Raw genomic sequence first — 20,793 nt, 5'->3', positions numbered from 1 at the left:
TTTGTCGCCTGGATTCACTTCTGATTGGGATATTTTTATCTTGCCATGATAAATAAACCTGATTCTGATATTGTCAAGTGAATGTTTAACAGACTGACATATCTGGTTATCCCAATGAAAATTTGAGCAGTATTCATGTCTTAGTTCATACTGCAAGAAAATAAACACAACAATCTGATTTCATGTGACATCGATAATCATCTTATACACTGTTGCATAATATACAAAAACTACCATACAGAAATTAAGGAATTAATGTTTATGCTTCTTTCCTTCCACCATAGTTCACCATGGCCTAACAAATTATATACTATAAATGGCTCAGACACTACATTTTGAAAATCACAAATGTGGCCAAGTGTGGGAATGTTTCAGCAGAATTTAATCTGAGATTTGCCTGTTGACCAAAAGTGTGTTTGAAGCCAAATCTGATGCAGATATTGTGTGTGATTCTAGTGCTTGTATCCGAGGTTGCATATGTCTCCATACTGTATGAGTGTGCTTGGGATACCTCCATGGTGCTATGTCTACCACATGACCTTTAGATAGTCTGTATGTACAAACATCCTTGTCATGCCTTGAAATATGATGTATTTGGAGCAATGTATGCAACAACGTAAGTAATGAGGTAGCCTTTTCCATGCTTGCCTTGACTTATTCAAATAAATCATATTTCTCTAATAATCTTGACTTCTTGTGTATTTGGTGAATTGACACATTTGATGGTTTTCAAACAAACCTCAAATTTGAAAAGGGTGAAGTGGAGAAAATGGTTTAAAACCATTTTCAAGTTTATCATTTTTAGAGAAATACGTAAAATAGGAGCATCATCGATAGGGTTTTACGCAATGCACAATTGTGCATCAAGTACTCAGAAATGTAGGGAATGGACACAGAAGATATTTCACTGTGCACAATATTATTCAATGTACACACAAAACATCTATGAACTTGGCTAAGTATTTGGTTATTTCTTCAACAGAATTTACATACAGGATTTTTTATCAATGATTAGGGCTGGGACGATTCATCAATACATCCCGTTACACAACTTTTTTTCAAAACAGTCTTATCTGAAACATGTTGAAGTACTATCTAGATATAACTATGCAAGTATAACTTACTTGCTTGTTTATTACAATAGTGTTATTGTTATACACAAATACCTCGAAATAAATCCATTTAAATTTTAATACTGAGTCATCCTTTCAAGGTGTGTCGTGATACGTATCCCACTGCAGGTACGATATCGCAATATGTATTGAATCATGACATATTGTATTGTCCCAGCCCAATCAATGATCCATTCCAGACTCTAAAGAAATTATGAAATATATAGTTCTCTACACAGTTACTTCACTCTCATATTGCCAGCAACTAAACTAACAATAAAACTAAATAAGTAATTAAAACTAATAATTGGGGGGTCCCTGAGATGCCCTTGTTTGTAAGTCAAGGTAAAATCCTGACAGATTTTATAAAACTGCTAACATTTGGCAGCCATTTTGAACGTTTTATAATGATTTCGAGCACCTATAGAATTACATTATATTGTGAGGTATTTGTAAAGTTTATAGTGCTGAAATCTTAAGGTTGGCAAATGATTCAAAAGCTAAACTTCATTTCATATAGAATTGACAAATTGAAATGAGCCATGGTTGCCATGGTTTCAAGTATTTCATCAAAATGAACACAAACAGAAGAAGTACATAATTTCATCTCTTTATTCCATTACAAGTTATAAAAATATCATCTGCGTTTATTTTTGGGTGCCTTTTCCAGTCCTTGAACATATTTCCTTGGCACCTTGTACTTGTCTGAAACCAAATATGATAACTTTCATGACAGAGTATTCATTGGGATGTGTAAATGCGTCCTTGAACACAATTTCCAGTTACTTATGTCCAGTTAATGTTGGTGAAAACTTCAAAATGATGCATGGGAAACATCAACCAATTTGATGAAACTAACAAGCAGGGTGTACACTGTAATCTAACAAATCAGCTAGGATGAACAAATCAAATTCTGAACAGCTAAGACCCCAACTTCGACAAAATAACTCTCCACAATGGGTTAACGATATCCCCTGTAGTAATAACACAAACATGTACATAACTGTATTATAGATTTTACACAGGAGTCACTATATCCTACATTGGTGCTAGACAGACATAAAATCATTTGTAACCATAGAATACATCTTCTTGAAATCAACAGCTATTCAAGCCAACGGACACAAGCCCCAACTTTGATGACAGAGGCAAATTGCTGCCACAAACTCCATACAGAGATGTGCCCTTTAAAGACCTCTGTGGCTGCCACCAGTCACAGCTCCCCACTACCATGCATGGAGTTGAACTCAACTGACTGACCATTACATCTGCCTTGTCATGCAAAGTGAGTGAGTGAGTGAGTTTAGTTTTACGTCGCTCTTAGCAATATTCCAGCTATATGGCGACGGTCTGTAAATAATCGAGTCTGGACCAGACAATCCAGTGATCAACAACATGAGCATCAATCTGCGCATTTGGGAACCGATGACATGTGTCAACCAAGTCAGCTAGTCTGACCACCCGATCCCGTTAGTCGCCTCTTACGACAAGCATAGTCACCTTTTATGGCAAGCATGGGTTGCTGAAGGCCTATTCTACCTGGGGACCTTCACGGGTCTCATACTGAAAACTCACACGTATCCCCTCCCCCCAACCTTCTAGTCAAAGCATGTTACCTGTACATACATGTACAATCTTTTCCCCATCGTTAAAATTTAGAGGGATATATGTGGAAGTCTCACCAGGCCTTCAAGTTCTGTTCATGTCTCATTTTAACTTCAGGAGACAGCCACAAACCTTTCTCCAATTCACTATGACAGAAGAGCTGAGGTGAAATGGGGCTTAAGAACATACTTAAGAATATTTCGCTCCTATGTCGATGTGCATGCATGTGTATGTGTAGCTGCTTGTACTAGCCCACACATACACTGGTGTATAGTGATGGTGCTTGTTATTACAGTGATGATGCCTGGAGGATAAGGCTTCAAGCACTGAGACGGAGCTTGTGGATGGATGCCAAAGGGAGGTAACTCTCACCTAGAAGTAAGTCTGCAATGAAGGCAATCTGGTTTCCCTGCACTAACACTTGCATTCCCTTGTTCTTCTGGTGATGCGGCATCACGGACGAGCTGCACGACACACTCTTCTGGACGGTGTGGGCAAAAGCTGCTGGATCAATGCCGAAGTCCTCCAGGTTGTCCACTATGGTTGCCTGCAACAGGGAATGATGAAATATCGTCTATCTATAAATGATGCTATAGATCCTTACTTCCGTTAATTCTCTTATGCCAAAGGCACAGGGAAAAGCAACCAGGGAAAATCTGGCACTGACTTCAAAGAATGCACTTCTGCACAATAAAACTGTTTCACTGTACGACTAGGAGCCATCTGTGCTGCCAAGTGACGAAGAATATATATATATCTCCTGTTACATGGAGAGGGGAGATAACTTCAGAAATCAAGGCGATGTGAAATCATATAGTGGGTGAGTGAGATTATGAAAAATGAAAGTGGGCGGACAACATCACACAGCAATCGTCCAACTATGATGTGCTAACAGTAACGTCTGGACCACAAGAACAGTCCCTCATTGTGAACAAATCCATTCCTGATACAACAGGCACAGTTTAGATGAGATCCAGTCAAACTTGCAATCCTCACTTAGAGATGGTGGGGAGAATCAGAATTAGTCGCCTCTTACGACAAGCATAGGTTACTGAAGGTCAATATTCTAACCCGGACCTTCACAGGTCATCATATTTCATATAAATCATATATAGTTCACTTGTAAAAATAACTGATCAATTCCAATTGGGTGCTAAAATATGTCGCTTCGGGCAGGTAAATTTTCGTCAGGGCTGGCAAGTTTTACATCTACCAGCCCTGTGGTGTAGCTGAAATTCTGGGAAGTTTCAAACCCTTTAACAGCACTGCAAACTGTACACTGGGATCAAGATGTGCACCTAATCACCTTTTTATTGGATGCCCTCTGCTCCACACTGAGTTTGATTGGCTCAATCTTTCCTTTCTTCAACACAGGCGGTTTGCCAGGAAACTCCAGCTGGAAAGCTGGCTGCATCCGGTCCATAACCCTTGGGAATAACAAGACAAGGGGCTGTGCATAACAAGTTCCCAAACATATGCCTTGTCATTCCAGGCAGTGAGACAACTAATACTATTTTTCAACATCTTTTGGTATGATATGACTGGTGATTGAAACCAAGTCACCTGCTCCAGAAAGAACATGCTCTGTCCATCAGATCACAGGGACAGGGCAGGTGTATCATGAAAGAACAACTGAACTATCCAGTAAAGCTTAAGTTAACCAGACTGGTGGTTATCCTACCTTGAAAACACTTCATCCCACTTGAGATGGGACAAGTCTCCTTCTTGCTTGGTCAGCAAAATGTGAGCAAGATCCGGATCCAGCAGGACATGACTGAAAATACATGGAAGATGACAGTTCACGGCGAAAGCATTCAACGTCCGGTAAATGGAAAAATATAGTATCAAAACAAATGAGAGAACACATGAAAGAACAAGTGTTCTTATTGTCTTTTCCAGGTTTCTTCGCATGGTGTTTATTGCACTGTGAGTGAAATTCTGGAAATAAAGAAAGGGGCACTTGTTCCCTTACTTGTTTCTATGAACGAATTTGAACACCAGGTAACCCACTCAAAAACGGCATGCAGGTGATTCTGAGGGCCTCTGACCCAAATGTATTCCATTAAAGATTTTGTATTTCAGTACAGTTCCTGACTGACAGTACATTTATGTTGTTTTTTGTCCGTAAAGTTTATGCCACATAACCAAAAACACCAAAGTACATAATGGCGCTCCTTTAGTTTAAACCCAAAAGAGGAATTTACAGTTTTATTCTGGTTCAGTAAAATGGATGGTTTGGGCATAGAGATGACTACCTTTTCCTCTCTTCGTCTTGTAGATTGTTTGCCTTGACATATTCTGTGACTTCCTTCCGTATGTCAGGAGCTGATAAGGCATGGCTTTTACTGCAACACATATTCAGTAGTCTCCGAGTAACCAATCTAACAGTTGCCATTTAAAATATTTATACATAAAGCATGTTTTGACTCAAACCATGAGATTATCATGCCACAAAACTTACAAAGAGGGAGGGTGATGACAAAGACAACTACATTGGTTAGATTAACAGTCAGATTTGTGTTATCTGCATCATTTCTTCATTTTAACTATTTTGCTGTTCTGTATTTCTTTTGAATGACAGGAGATTGCATTGCATATTATCTTTAACAAAGAATCAATTAAACAAAGTTACCCATTATCTTCCTTGTCATTTTTTTGCTCAATCCTTCACTTGACATCTTCCTTCCAGCCATATGTAGCTATGTGGTCTGAAGATAATCGAGTCCGGGCAACACAATCCAGTGATCAACAGCATGAGCATCAATCAATGCAACTGGGATACCACGACAAGTGTCAACCAAGTCAGGGAGACCACCCAATCCAATCAGTTGCCCATTATGACAAGCATGGGTTACTGAAGATCAATAACAACCTGGATCTTCACGGGTCTCCTCCCTCCATCACATATTGGATATTCCATCCCTCACTTCCACCCTCCCTCATACCATCTTACATACTCCATCATTCACTCTCTTCCCCCTGCTACACACACTTCTCCCAACACTCACTTGTATCCCTGACTCTTGAAGATGGGAAGCACAGACGATGTCACTGAGAACATCTCTGTAATCTTAGGGGGCTGGTATTCACCTTCCTGTCTTGCAGATGCTGGCACCTCTGCCACTACATCAGGAACTTGTACATCCTTCAAGCTAAACCAAACTAGAACTGGTAGCCACAGCAATAGCTGAATGTTATATACTGAACAGCAAAAGAAATGCAACTCTGGCTTTTCGTCAAGTTTTTAAATAGCAGACATAAACACACTCTAACTGGATTTCTTTTGCTGTTCAGTATATGTACATCGTAATTTGACAAACTGGCATTAAAACAGTGCACAGAGTACCTTCTGAAAACAATACTTAGAATTTCCAGCATCTAAACGTTCACACTTAATGAAGTAATAGGTATTCCATCTACACCTCTAGGAAAGTCCAGACTAGACTACCTAGTAGATGATATTATGAGCAATATCTCCTAGCATCAGGGTGTAAGGATACAATAAAGTTAAGCGTGAGTGAGTGAGTTTAGGTTTACACTACATTCAGCAATATTCCAGCAATATCATGGCAGAGGACACCAGAAATGGGCTTCACACATAGTACCCAGGCGGGGAATCAAAGCAAGGTGATTGGCTTGATGAGTTTAACCACCAGGCTACCCCTCTGCCCAACTAAGTCAAGAAGACTGATCACCAATCCACATATTAGGATACATGGGACAAACTCCCCTCAGAAACACTCTAGGGTCTTTCAAAGAAGTTAAGAATGGTATACTACACTCACAGAAATAACGGCCCAAGCCTGTAACAGTAATAATGGTGCTAGCGATGCGTGCTACTCACTCAGGATGAGACTTGTCTATCTCCACTATGCTGTCAGCTCCCTTGGATAACTCCTTCGTCTTTAACAGCCCCTGCTTCTGCATATGTTGAAGGAACTTTGACAACTGGAACAAGAGCCTGTACCATCAGCTTCAAGCCATCTTTAGATACTACAGGATATACACCAATCGCCATATCATGATAGAAGAGCCACACGGCTATCACCATTCCTCAACAGTAAGGACACTCACATTCAACAAGTAACAGATGATCACATCATTGAGATCGTCTTCCATGGCAATCATATGTGAGTCATATCATATAACTATAAGCTAACCAGACAAACCTTGGTATTTCCCACAGTAACACTGGGGATGACACAGCTTTTTGCGACAGGGGGTCTGCAGAGTTTATTTTCACAAGAGTTTTTCATGCATGCGCTCATGCACACACAACCTCTCTTGATCCGGCTGCAAACATCTGCGGTCAGGACAAGTGATGTCACAGTGACTTCAACATCATTATGGCTCAAGTTCACCATCAGCAATGACAAATACTCAGTCTTTAAATAGGAACCCAGTGACACACTGTCATGAGTGAGTTATTTATAGTGTTCTGAAGATAGTTTCAGTTACAACATGACAGTGTATTATTGCAGGTTCAAGTGAGTGAGTGAGTGAGTGAGTGAGTGAGTGAGTGAGTGAATGGAGTTTTACGCCACTTTTAGCAATATCCAAGCAATACCACACAATGTGACACCAGAAATGGCCTTCACAACCTGTACCCATGTGGGGAATAGAACCTGGGTCTTCAGCTGACAAGCAAGTGCATTAACCACTTGGCTCCTCTATTGCCCCTGGTATGGAACTAATATAGTTTGGATCAAACCACTGATAGTGTATCAGACACTTATGAAAGTCTTTACCTTTTTAAAACTTGACTTTTTCACATCAAGAGACTGACCAGCTGGACTGCAACAAGAGCTATTGAATGTAGGAAGTTCATCACACTATCAAATTAATTTAACTCAAGTATTTTACTGCATCATAACATAACTGGTAATGATCAATAACGGCATACAAAGTCTTCACAGAAATTCTGCAATTTCAAGACAACACACTAAAGACAAACTGATCAACAATACATAAAAACAATAATAACGCCCATAAATAATCAAGTCCAAGTTATACAAACCAGAGATTGATATTCTGAAAAACAATACATGAAAAAAATGTTCCTTGGCACAAACTCAACCAAGTCACCAAAGGCCAGCAAGAAAGCAAGACAAATACTCACCAAAATGGCTGCATGAAGTTTTTGAAGAAGGCACTGGTTAACAAAGGGAGGTCACTCTTCTTGACTTTAGACTTCAGGGCACAAAGGCAACAAGTTCTTAATCGTTCATCCATTATCTCTACAAAATGAAATGGATAAAAACATGGCTTATTGTTTGTTTAGCTGGTAATGTTATTTTCTGAAAACAATTGATATTTTACACTTATCCTTACTCGTGCTTATTTGCTTATCTCCTCCCTCATTGCAAAGACAGTGGAACACTTGAATTCCCTTTTAGTTCCCTTCTCTTGAAGCAGGGGTACAATCACATTCACCCACAGCAAGCCTCCCCATTTCCCGTCACATCAGTCATATGACCAGCCCTGTTTGTCACTCTCTCCATAACACCATAAGCCCAACACAAGAATTGCAGAGAATCCAACATGTCTCAGTGGGGCAGTAGGGAGGGCATGAGTCAGGTTAAGTATAAAATATCAATTTTATTCAGAAAATTACAAATTTTTCCTTATCCTGTCTCATGCTTATTTGCTTTCAGAATCAGACAGAATCAGCAATGTGTCAGATCACGATGGAATCTGTTGGCTGCTGTTGGGAGCTATAGCGGCAACAATTCAGTCCTAATCTTTCAATATTCATCAGTGAAATCCAGTCGAACTTCTCTGCTAGTGAAGTGATCACTGACTGGAATGTGATGTAATATAGATCAGCTGGCATCCTGCTAGCGTCTAATACAACTGTATGTCAAGACTTCTATCAAGACCAGTCATGATCCTTCACATGTACAAGTATCTTCATGATGAGTACAGGGTCATAATCACTCATGCTAGTCTGTTCGAGGCCCTCAGTATAGCAGCTCTCATCCATACTGAGATAGTATTGTAGGATACTTCCATAGGAGTCTCAGTAGATAATGTGATGATGTCACCATAACTTAGTTCACTGAAGATGTATTTTTAAAACTCTGACTGGGCCTCCTGATGTATCCACTATTTTGGAGATGGTTATAAAGTATGTGATATAACATGATGATGCATGCATCTGGGATGTGGCATGCGTTCATGTAGAAATTGAAGTCATCAACAATGTCGAAGAGTTGAAAGGTTAGCTGTTGCGACCTGTGAGATCATGTGGCCTTTGCTTATTTATGTAGAACACTCCTGTGTAACTGTCAGTGTGGACCATCAGTTGTCTGTTCCTCAATGCGGTCAACTATTGCTGTACTGTGTTGATTATAACTTTCATCTCAAGGTGGTTGACATGCAGAGTGCATTTATTGGATTGCCCAAATACCTGCTGCAACCTCATTGTCCAGGTGGGCACCCCAACCTTGTAGCGATGCATATCCGCTGACTGTTGCAGTTCAGCTCTTTCAAGTAAGTCTCTGCAATGTTGTAATGGATGTAGTTGTAGTCTTTCCCTTCCGGCCAAATGCTGAGGTGAAAAGACACTGCAACCGTCGTAGTGGTAACAAAGAGATTAGACCTTGCTGTATCATGGCTTGAATCTGTCATGTTTAGAATATCTTCCTTTCTGATGTCATCAAATCTTTTGGTTATACAATACCGTTCTGTGTGCACCATGCCCATTGTTGCAGGAACATTTCAATCAGCTGAATATTCATGAAGACAGTGGAGATAGTATGAATGGATATATGCTTCATCTGTAATAAAGATGTTGGTACCAGAATCATTTCGTCTTCAGATCGCAAACACTGCATTAAGGTTGTGAGCGGGCTGTCCTCCAAGTCCTCCAAGGCTGTCCTGTCAAGTCTGCTTATAGCTGACTGCTGACTGCTGCTGCGGCAGAACTGTGATATGTTACTGATAGCCTCCAGATGAACAATGTTGAATATGTTGTAAGACCTCTTTGCTTTATGAAGACAATCAAATACCAATGTAGACTGCTATCTGGGTTGTAAATGAAGCCTTTCCAGTGTTGAAAGGGTTGTTTACATCTGTTGGTGACTAATAGCTGCATTCTGCGGAGTGGTGTTGTCTTTCAAAGACCAATCAAACTGTAGATGTGACCGTGTTACAGCTTAATGATTATCATGAAATCTTGTGCAGTCGGTTATTCCCTCACTAGCATTCAGGCTTCTCTGAGAGATACACAAGCGAGCGTGTGTATAGATGACTGAGTAGAAGCGTGTGATGCCTTTCACAGCTTAATACTGAAGTAGGTGGACCGTCCTCATAATCATTGTCTCAGTGTTCTTCAAATGAAGATTATACCATCGTTATCTCTTACAGATGTTGTGAAGCAATTCCCATGCTTCCCCCTAATGGTACAGATTGACTGTAGTAGCCAGGTTCCATGAAGTGTTAAAATAATCTTGTTGAATTCCTTGCTTCCTTATATTTACGCCAGATGCTTGGAGATGAATTGTTGATCCTTCTTCAAAATATGTCGAGAAGATATAATCATCTTATCTTCTTTGAAGTTGGAAACGGCGAATGTCGGTATACTGATTCTGCATGAGTCTGTCTACTAGAATAGTTTGCATTCCCTGAATGCATTCATGCATGCATGTGCACATGCTCCTGTGAAAGATGAAGATCTGTGTTCAAAGATGAGATCCCACATCACATGGTGTCCTGACGAAGCATGTGGGGAACCCTTCCTGCTGAAATGCTGAGTTGGTTGTAGAGTGTTGAAGGATGGGATGTGTTAATGCTGAAACTTCATCGCAGTATGTGAAATCGTAGATAAGTTGTCCAGTACCATAGATATCAGTGTAATCAGAGGGAAGATCAAAATATAAAGTTGTCATAGATCATCTTTTAGGCGATGATTGTAGGCCCCTTCGATGGTGAGGTAAGGTCTAGCCCAAACGTAATCCAAGATGTAATCTCTGAGTCTGAGAAGGCAACTTCTTTTTCATGATGCGAAGATACAGCAGATGGTGAAGATCTCCGTGAACAGGATCATTCATACAATGCATCCTCTAAAGTGCATCAAGATGAGTGAGTGGGTGAGTGAGTTTTATGCTGCACTCAGCAATATTCCAGCTATATGGCGGCGGTCTGTAAATAATTGAGTCTGGATCAGACAATCCAGTGATCAACAACATGAGCATCGATCTGCACAACTGGGAACTGATGACGTGTCAACCAAGTCAGCCGACCACCTAATCAAGTTAGTTGTCTCTTACTACAAGCACAGTCACCTTTTATGGCAAGCATGGGTTGCTGAAGGCCTGTTCTATCCCGGAACCTTCACGGGTCCATCGAGATGATGCAGCTGATGGTGAAGATTTTCGTGAACAGGAGCGCTCACACAGTGTGTTGTCCAGACTGGGTCAAGATGATAAACTGATGGTGAAGATATTCATGAGTGGAAACATTCACACAGTGCATCCTCTAACTGCATGGAGATGATACAGCTGATGGTGAAGATATTCATGAACAGGAGCTTTCACACAGTATTCTCTTCTTCATTCGACAGATCTGTTGTAGCTGTTGAATTGACACCCAAGGTAACTGCAATAGTTGTTGACTGAAAATGTTGACATGCTCCAGTGCTGTAGATTCACAGAAGCATCAGATTTGTTGAGTGTAAACGTTCTCAATGTCTGCATTGAAAGAAGACTCTGAAGGTTACAGTTTCATTGTAGATGCAGTAGATAAAGGTCTAGTAGATGCTGCATGTTCCACTGATTCCCTGAAGCTCTGTACTTCAGGTAGTAGGAGTCAAGATTCCTCAGATGTCTCGTTCATCGGGAGGCACGATATCATCGCTGAAGGACTTTATAGTAGAGCTGGTCTGCAGTATCTAAAAAAGACTAGTCTTGGAGGACATAGATAATTTCAACTTCTTTGGATGAGATGACTTCCATTCTGACGATGACCTCTTCTCGGACTAAGACCTAGTTTCCATATTTTCCCAATGGCACCCCTAGGGTGCGTCTGGCGATTCACTATAAACCTGAGTATCAGCAGTAGTTAGCACACCGCTACCAGTCGCAATAAGAATCGAATTGCTAGACATGACTTGAGGGAGCCCAAGTACAAATTTTTAGCACATATTTGAATAGTAACCAACACAAAACAAAATTCTTACCAAGTACAAAGTGAACACTGGGAGAACAAATAACCATGCAAGCAGGATATAATAATACCGAACAGCCACAGAGAGCCATAACCTTCACCAGGAGCACGATTTCATCAGTGAAAACGTAATATCACATGACTTAATGTTCAACAAGATAAAAAAGTATGTAAATTAAACCATAATTTCATATCGTAATGATAATTAATACAGACCAAAGTCATATACAGTAAAATACTTTTATCACGAACTACGAGGGACCACTGAAATTAGTTCGTTATATCCGTAGTTCGCTATTCACGAAAACCCACTGAAAGAACAGTAAAACACACTATACAGTACAACACATTCCTACTCAGTTTATTCATACATACATTAATATTACGTTCTTTTCACTACAAAGTCAGTAATCTTACACAGGTCACTCATCACTATGCACTCGTCATTGAATATATCATATTTTAAAAGTCTCACAAGTATCAAAAGCTGTCCACATTTCCGATGTGTGTGGGAGGCATATACACAGGCCTTTTGAGGGGATGCACTTGCTGTTTTCTATTAAATCGCCAAAGACCGAGTTGCCCTGCCGGAAGTATACGAAACTAGGTCAGATTTCAAAGTGAGCGTCGTTAACTGACACTGATTCAGTTTGCTCAACTGACTATTCACACTATTAATTAGTCTTAACCGGAACTGTCGAGGATTTCAAAGTGAGCATCGCTAACTGGCAATGACACTGAGTTCGTTCAGTTCGTTATTCACACCATTAATTAGTGTTACCTGGGATTGCAAATCAGTTCACTATAGCCAGTAAGTTCGTTGTAGAGAATTCGTTATATGTGACTTTTTTTATATGCTAACATATAGTGGTTTATTCGGAACTTTTAAAACAGTTTGCTATAGCTGTCAGTTCGTTATATCCGTGTTCGTTATGAAAGTATTCTACTGTATCACTAAATTTTGTGTAAAAGACCAAAGTATAAAAGGATATTAAACGCTGAACTTCAAGGGATTTCAAGTGTTCCACTATCTTCGCATAGTGGGAGGAGATAAGCAAATAAGCATGAGTTAGGATAAGGACAAATTCAATCATTGTCATTTTTTCACTGTCATTTGCAAGGAAATATCACCACTGTGACACAGGTGAAGCTAAACGGAATGATAATTGTAATGCATTTTGAGTGAGTGAATGAGTGAGCAAATAGGGGAGGGAGGGGGGAAGGATGGAGGGAGCATGTTGTGACTGAAGACGGAAACAGTCAAACTCACGTCTTATATTGACAAATCCTATTGCTTTTAGCAATGTTCCAACAAAATCAAGGTGGGGGACACCAGAAAAGGGCTTAACACATTGTACCCATGTGGGGAATCGAACCCAGGTCTTCGGCAAGACAAGTGAACATTTCAACTACAAGGCTATCCCACAGTCCCCTGCTGACAATCAATTAGTGAGAGACAGTTACACTTGCGTCACAGTGTGTCAGTTAAATATGGACTGAAACAGTGAAGCAGGCTGCAGACATTGCCACTAAACCCACAAGTATAGTGCTGATAAGCTATGTAACATACCAGTTCCAATCAGAGATACAAACTCACAATGCCAGGTTACTAGCACACCTGCACAGATGCAACTCTGCACAAGAGTATATACGTGAGCTTAATTTTACACCACACTCAGCAGTATTCCAGCTATATGGCAGCAGTCTGTAAATAACCGACTCTAAACCAGACAATCCAGTGAATAAGATAATTATTGATCTAAGTAATTGGGAACCACTGGCATGCGTCAATGAAGTCAGCAAGCTTGACCACCCAATTCTGTTAGTCACCTTTAATGAGTTACTCAATTCTAACACGGATCTTCACAGGTCACAGCACGTTAGCAAACTTAACCAACTATGATTTAAATTAAATAACACAATTAACTGTCTTGTCAGGACAGGATTAATGAAAAATATACATAAAGGAGTGCAATACAACAAAGGTGGTTTGACACGAATAAGATGATAGTATGTTTGTCAAGATATCTGTAATGATGAGGACTGTTTGGATGTCTAACAAAATATCCATGATTCTGATTTTGAGTCAATATGGCGTATGAAGGGATATATTACTCTGTAAATGAATAGAATAAATGAGGAATCAGTCAGATTTGCGCAGAAACAAGTGACGGTGTTAGTTGAAAGTTGTCTCAGGCTTCCGGGATGGTTGACAATATTTTTCAGCATGACACTTTCCCCACCTACTGAGTCCCTTGGCTCTTCTTCAATGCCGCCCGTCGCTTCACCAGAGTTGTCTCCTCCTGGTTCAGGGTCACAGTTGTCTAAGGCGAGATCCTCAACTCCCTGAGCTACCTCAGCAGTCTGAGATACTGATGCTTCCTCTGCTTCAGTATCCAGCTTCCCCTCTCCATCATCACTGCCATCTTTCTGGGCTTCTTCCAGTAGGTCCATATACATATCATCTCCTAGGTCGGGGGGACTGGACTGATCACCAAACTCCCTGAATTTAACACAAGGGGAAAGAGGCAGAGGTTACTGCCTGTCTACAATACTAAAATCATATCATAGCATGTTTGTACAATGTGGGAGAGAAATCTAGAAAGATCGCAGGTGTTGAGGTTTTAGACCACTGGTATGGTGCTAACTCCATCTGTGTACACCTCAGCTCATTCCGTATACATCTTTCAGTGAACAGTTTACTCATGCATCCAACCCCTCTTGTACACATTTTACTTTTCATCAGTATATGTTATTATTCTTACTACATACAGCTTAATCACAACCTCCATTGGTGAGTGAGTGAGTTTAATATTTCACCGATTTTAGCAATATTTGAGTAATATCAAGGCGAGGTACACCAAAACTGGACTTCACACATTCTGCCCATGTGGGGAATTGAACCCTTGTCTTCAGCATGATGAATGAACACCATAACCACTGGGCTACCCCAGGGCACCATGTCCATCTGAATGCTTGATACTTATCTCTATGTGGATACTTTACTTACCACAACTGATCTCCAAGGATGTGAACAATCTCAACACCCTTGCCCCTCATTGCTGACATGTACATGTCTTCCCCTGACAGACACGCATTCCCCACCGCAACAGGGGCTCTGAAACAACATGAGAAGCAAATAACCAATGAACAAGACGTAGGTGACAGCAAACATGTATTACCAAATACCTATCAATCATATGGACCATTTTCCTCTTGTGATCAGTGTTTGCAATACTTTACTTTACCAGTTGGCCATCAGGGCCTGCTGTCACCTGCAGGCTTGAAAATCTATTGACCCTGAATGAAATGTGAAGGCCTGTTTGGTTAAAGTCAAACCAATAAAAACAAAATAGACTAAATTGTACACAGCTTCACACTGTTTCTGCAAAATTAAGTGGAGCCTATGGCACATGGAGGAGTTTTTTATTTGTTAGACTGGTGATGACATTCCTTTGCCAAAGAGTAAGTTATGAAGTTATCATAACCTGATGGATCGTGGATGATTTTTGAATGGGGACACATTTCAGTTGAGAAATAACTGACCGTTAATTTACTGATGACCATGAGGGCCTGCACATATTTGAAACTGCCGGCCCCATACAATAACAGTCAGCGCTGAGCCTCCGGGCCGGTGGTTATTTCGAACGCTGCTTGTGATACTGGATGTTGGCATATGTCCATATTGACCAGCCTAGCCGAAAATGCATATCAGACGTATCAACCCATATTGCCCAGCTACTAAACTGATTCACAATGAATACACGCAAATGACTGAAATTTCAAAAGACAGAGCCTAGTTTATTTTTATGTTACGTCCCATGATGTGCTATGTGATAAAAAGGTTACGATATGACAGGTTCCCTTACGCTAGTCATATCAGGAGGAGACAACTATATCAACCCTCGGTAGTCTTCTCTGAAGTTTGTGTCTTGTTTTCATAAAGATAGGCCATGCATCACTGTGGACTGTGTGCTACTGTTTGCCTCCTGATGATCACCATTGAAGTCTCTACCTGGAAACTCGGGTGCTGATTGTGTATGACAGTTCTGTTTCCTGTTCTGCTGGTGTTCTTGCTTATCTACTTTAAGGGTACATGGTCCTATAGCAGTCTTTCATCTCAGATGTAACTATACATTAACTTGACCATGCTAAGAGCCTGTGTTTTTCTTCTTAAGGTCTGCTAAGTTAGTCATGTTTTCATTTATTTACCAAGAGGTAGTTTCTAGCCAAGTGCCTGAGTATTTGTACAGTTGGCTAGCATATTCTTACATCACTGAATGAGTGATGAGATGAGTGTCCCTTGATTCTGGAAGCCATTACTGGATAAGTGTATTTGTCCTCAGACCAAGTAGTGGAGTGATTTTTCAAGTAGGCCCTAATTACCCAATATTTTCGTTTTGTCTGTAATGTACACAATGGGTTACCTGTTGCCAACTAAGTTGACAGCACACATGGCTCCCTTGGCCATCTTCCCAAATGTCGAAAGGGATACCTGCCCTTTGACGACGACTCCTGGCAGCATCAAATCTGAGAAAACAGGGATGAAAACACAACATAAAGAAATTCACCATACCCACATTTATCAATCTTCCAACTGCAAGGGGAAAACCATAATTCAGGGCTCAAACTGAGAGATGTTAACCTACTTACAGGTGCAACTTAAGACAAAAGTTGCATCTGTGTTTATTGCAATATGTACTGAAAGAAATATGCTAATAAATTATTTAGATGTTTTATTTAGAAGTTGTACATGGTACATGTTAGATTAATATGGGAGGCAACTCTTGTAAGCTTAAGAATGAACCTTATTATCAAGAGTTATCTTCCCTGGTATAGCAGACTGCTTTCTTTGTTAATGTGACAGATTTGAGAGCAGAAGAGAAAAGAAAGCTGGCTCTAGATGATTTTGAAAGGTTGTGACCAATGCAAAAGAGTTAGCTGGTAGACATGTCATTCTTTTGTCTACATCATACAGCAGTTTCAAGCCAGACAGTCGGACTGCTAACTTGAAAATATCACCAGTCCGGATACAAACTTGCCTGCCTGTTTTTCAAAAATAAAAAACAAAAATAATCAGTTTCTGAATACTGTTTACTGCATGTAAGCTACATGGCATGGTTTAGAAATCTATTTCATTTTCTGCCTCACAGTCACAATCAAAATCGGACAAAACAGACTCATTGTCTGAGTTGGTAGTGCAATTTGTTTTTAGCAGCAGTAACCTCATCATCATCTGCATCTAAATGCTGCTGAAACACAACAGCACTCTTCAAAGCTTTTTTTGCCCTGGGTAAGAAGTCAGGTCTTCTGTGATGATTCTGATTCCATCTGAACCTGTCTGCTGATACTATTAAAAGTATACTGTTTGCCAGTTAGGCAGCTTAGGGGTAAAAACATCTACCAGACCACCGGACTGGCAACTCGAAATTAGACCATTCTGGACAGTCGGGTAGGCGGGAAATTTCAACACTGCACACAGAATATTTGACAATTACAGTCTTCCCATAAATATCTGAGAAAATCAATGTTCCCTGATATTGATAATAGACAATTCAAAATAGGTGTTACAGTATGTTGTAAAGTTACTCAACATGGGGAGGCAACTCTTGTAAGCTTAAGAATAAACCTTATATCAAGAGTTATCTCCCCTGGTATAACAGACTGCTTCCTTTGTTGACTTGACAGATTTGATAGCAGAAGAGAAAAGAGAGCTTGCTCTAAATGTTTTTGAAAGGGTGTGACTAATGCAAAAGAGTTAGCAGGTCATTCCTCTGTCAACATCATACAGAATTTTGAAGAATATTGTGTGAGGAGTTGGGGATGAGCACAAGACAGAAGCAGAGAGGCCAGGGAAGTTCAGTTCAATGGACTGCAAATGACTGGGTCAGATTATGAGTAGGGGAAAACTGAAAAACACTGAGAATAGCAGAAATGAAATGATCAGTAAAGGAAGTTCTCAGGTATGTAATGCAACCCTTAGTTAGACAAGAATTACTGAGACATCTGGATGAAAAAGCACAGATTTCCCTCACCACTGATGAAAGATACACAAAAAGAAAGACGTTTAAACTGGTATGGGGCTCACGAAAATAAAGGTTGGGTGTTTTATTTACTGCTGAAAAATCTGTCTGACTTTTTCAGAATCTTTTTCCTAAACCAGTCCACCAACGCCCAATACAAAGCCTGACATTTCATATATGGGGAGGGATATCATTTTATGTAACATCTGCCAAGGATCTTGAGCCAAACAATTGCCTCTCAGAACACCAAGACATATATTTATCAGTGCGGTGTAATCATGATAATTAAGAAGCATGTTACCATAGTTACAGTCTTACCTGCCCCTCCTGCCAGTTTCTTGAAAACCGGTGGCCATGTTGTGAACAGAGGCAGGAAGTCAGGATACTTCCACATCGTGTAAACTAAACATAATACAGTCATTACAGGATGAGTTAGAACAACACATACAAAATGCTTTCAAATTTCCATTATAAACAAAAACAGCAGAATACACTAAAAGTAAGTAAGTGATTATAGTTCAATTTAATGCCACACTCAACAATCTTACAGCTATATGGTGGCGAACAGTGTTTATCCTAATAGTAATAGTTACATCCCAATAAAAAGAAATACTGTATTTCTTTCTTTCATCTCATTTCAAAAGTGAGTGAGCAAGTTAAGCTTTACATCGTACTTAGAAATATTCCAACGATAACATGGCAAGGGACACCCAACTTCACATATTGTACTCATATTGGGAATCGAACCAGAGTCTTTGGCGTGACGAGCGATTGATTTAAACTCTAATCTATCTGACCGCCCCATCTCATTTCATGGTTCAGTATGTGCAAGTATGTGGAGGCTGAAGTACCTGTTGGGTAGATCTTGCCATACAGATCAAAGAAGATGGGATTCTTCTGAACACAGTAGACCACAGCTGTTTGTCCACCATGGGTGCTGATCTTAGCCATAGACATTTCCTCTTTCTGGGGAACCATGGCTGTCAGGTCATCAGATGAGAGACTTGGATATAGCTTACCTAGATCAGCCCTCAGCCTTTTCCTGAATAATAAATCAGTAACCCCAGTAGACTATAACCTATACCTACCAAAGTAACAAGTTGAGATATAGCATATCTTAGAAGATAATGTGAAATGCTTTATCTTCGATCATATACCTACAAATACTTTAATGGTCTGTCATATCTCATGAACATCAGTCTCAGTAGGCAATGATATGAATTTTGACATAATTTTATATGAAACTTGTGGGTGCTTACTGAGAGTCAAAGACAGAAACAGTGTCAAATTATATAAGGTGCTTAATATAGGATGCCATGTCCATCGATGGCATATTTGTGTATTGTCTGTTTGAAGTGAAAACGTACCACTGAAGTTGACTTTTAACAAAAAACTGAATCAAATAAAGTCAAACTAACATTGCAAATACTCTTATTATTGCCTTGACAATATAACATTTAGACCGTGGAATTTCATTCAATGGTGGTGTTTCATTTGATATGTAATACAAACCAATCATAGCGATTTGAAACTATGATCTTAAGTTCACTTCATTTGATTTACTTTTGTTTAAGGTGAAAACCGTCTGTACACTTTCACTGCTAACAAACCCTAGTAAGGTGAAAGGGACCAGGTAGTGCAGTATGCTCTACAACAGCTACTAGTAGTACATACTCTATAAAAGTTTACAGAAAGAGTTCCCCCGTTCCCCCATATTCTTTCTAACATGTATTAGCAGAGGTAACACTACGTGGTTAACCGTAATAATTTTTTACTATATATCAATTCATAAATACTATTTAGGATGGAGGAATGGAAGGAACGCTTATTAAGTTTACCTGTCAGAACCTTTGATGGCAGTCTGTGTTTTCACTCGGAAAGGTTTTTGAAACATATTTGCAATCTATACGACAATTAAATCGAACATAAATGAAAGAAATCACCGTATGCAGTAAAAAGAAATACAATAAATCTATGAAGTGTTGTCTTAAGGAAAACAAGCAATTTAGATGTAATAGTAGCCGTTAAAACAACATATTTACGAATTATGACAGATCATTTCGCGAAAACGTGCGGTTTCCGGTATTTTTCGAATACGGTAGCTGTAAACATTGATTTTCACATTCGCACCACAAAATTACTTTTACTGTTCTTATCATGCACATTTAATCGACAATTATGAGAAAGCAACGGACACGTAAGAATAATATAGGTAATAGGCAGTGGGGATAATGTCGTAAAATATTTTATGAACCAAAATACGGCAGTCTAGTTACGGTCGCCATAGCGACGCTTGTTCCCTAAACACCTGCTCATGGCGGAGTAGAAACCGAAGTAGAAATATTGTTGTGGACAGGGTGTTGGGGTGCGGTCACGCTAAAATATCATAATGACCGATATTTTAGTTAAATGGCTCAATGAAGAGCTTGCAATATCCACACCCGTCGGTAAGTTTGGAAGAGCGCATTTTGGGGTTTAGTCGCACCTAAAAAGTTTGTTCATAATTTGTCCATAGGCGTACTTGGAGACTTTTAACTCTCACGGGGCAAAATAGCAATATTTCCTTAACCTGTGTTTGGGAATTCTTGTTATATATGGAATCCCTTCCTAGATGTAATATACTTTCCATCCGACGGGGGAACCAAATCAGCTGATTTGCCAACGTCAGTGCAATATTGCGATGAGACGTGAATGTGTAAAGATTGTGTGATGAAGCAGCAGGCCTGAATAACTGATCAATAAGAGGGCAGTACGGTTGATATCACCATGACCACATTAATGTTGCAGAATCTGTCTGGAAATTGACTGGTGTTAGGTGATGTGAGATGATGTTTCAGGAATGTCATTTGTATCATTTATTCATGTCGCTCCTAATTACCTCTTAAGCA

General features: G+C 39.8%; 2 protein-coding genes across 3 annotated transcripts in view; one reads left to right on the top strand and one right to left on the bottom strand.

Moving 5' to 3' along the window:
• Positions 1–1,706: 1,706 nt before the first annotated feature.
• LOC137291077 (eukaryotic translation initiation factor 2D-like) lies at positions 1,707–20,009 on the bottom strand. The gene is made up of 15 exons (XM_067822363.1): positions 19,744–20,009; positions 18,757–18,947; positions 18,224–18,307; positions 16,310–16,412; positions 14,893–15,000; positions 14,126–14,385; positions 7,837–7,954; positions 7,466–7,511; positions 6,562–6,665; positions 5,726–5,869; positions 4,973–5,062; positions 4,399–4,491; positions 4,024–4,144; positions 3,090–3,264; positions 1,707–1,817 (listed from the first exon to the last, which is right to left on the bottom strand). The coding sequence occupies exons 1-15, from the start codon at positions 19,797–19,799 to the stop codon at positions 1,750–1,752; spliced, it is 1,761 nt and encodes a 586-aa protein (XP_067678464.1). The 5' UTR covers positions 19,800–20,009; the 3' UTR covers positions 1,707–1,749.
• A 173-nt stretch (positions 20,010–20,182) lies between these two features.
• LOC137291073 (sperm flagellar protein 2-like) overlaps positions 20,183–20,793 on the top strand; it is a 47,189-nt gene continuing 46,578 nt past the window's right edge. Inside the window, exon 1 of one of the 2 annotated variants that reach the window (XM_067822352.1) lies at positions 20,183–20,352. In XM_067822352.1, the coding sequence (XP_067678453.1) occupies positions 20,295–20,352 (58 nt within the window). In that variant the 5' untranslated portion in view covers positions 20,183–20,294. The remainder of the gene's footprint in view (positions 20,353–20,793) is intronic. The other variant, XM_067822351.1, reaches the window with a different exon arrangement.

This window comes from Haliotis asinina, chromosome 7 (assembly GCF_037392515.1).
Source record: "Haliotis asinina isolate JCU_RB_2024 chromosome 7, JCU_Hal_asi_v2, whole genome shotgun sequence".
Taxonomy (NCBI): Eukaryota; Metazoa; Mollusca; class Gastropoda; order Lepetellida; family Haliotidae; genus Haliotis; species Haliotis asinina.
The sequence above is the reverse complement of the archived record's forward strand: the minus strand, read 5'-3'. Positions and strand labels throughout refer to the sequence as shown.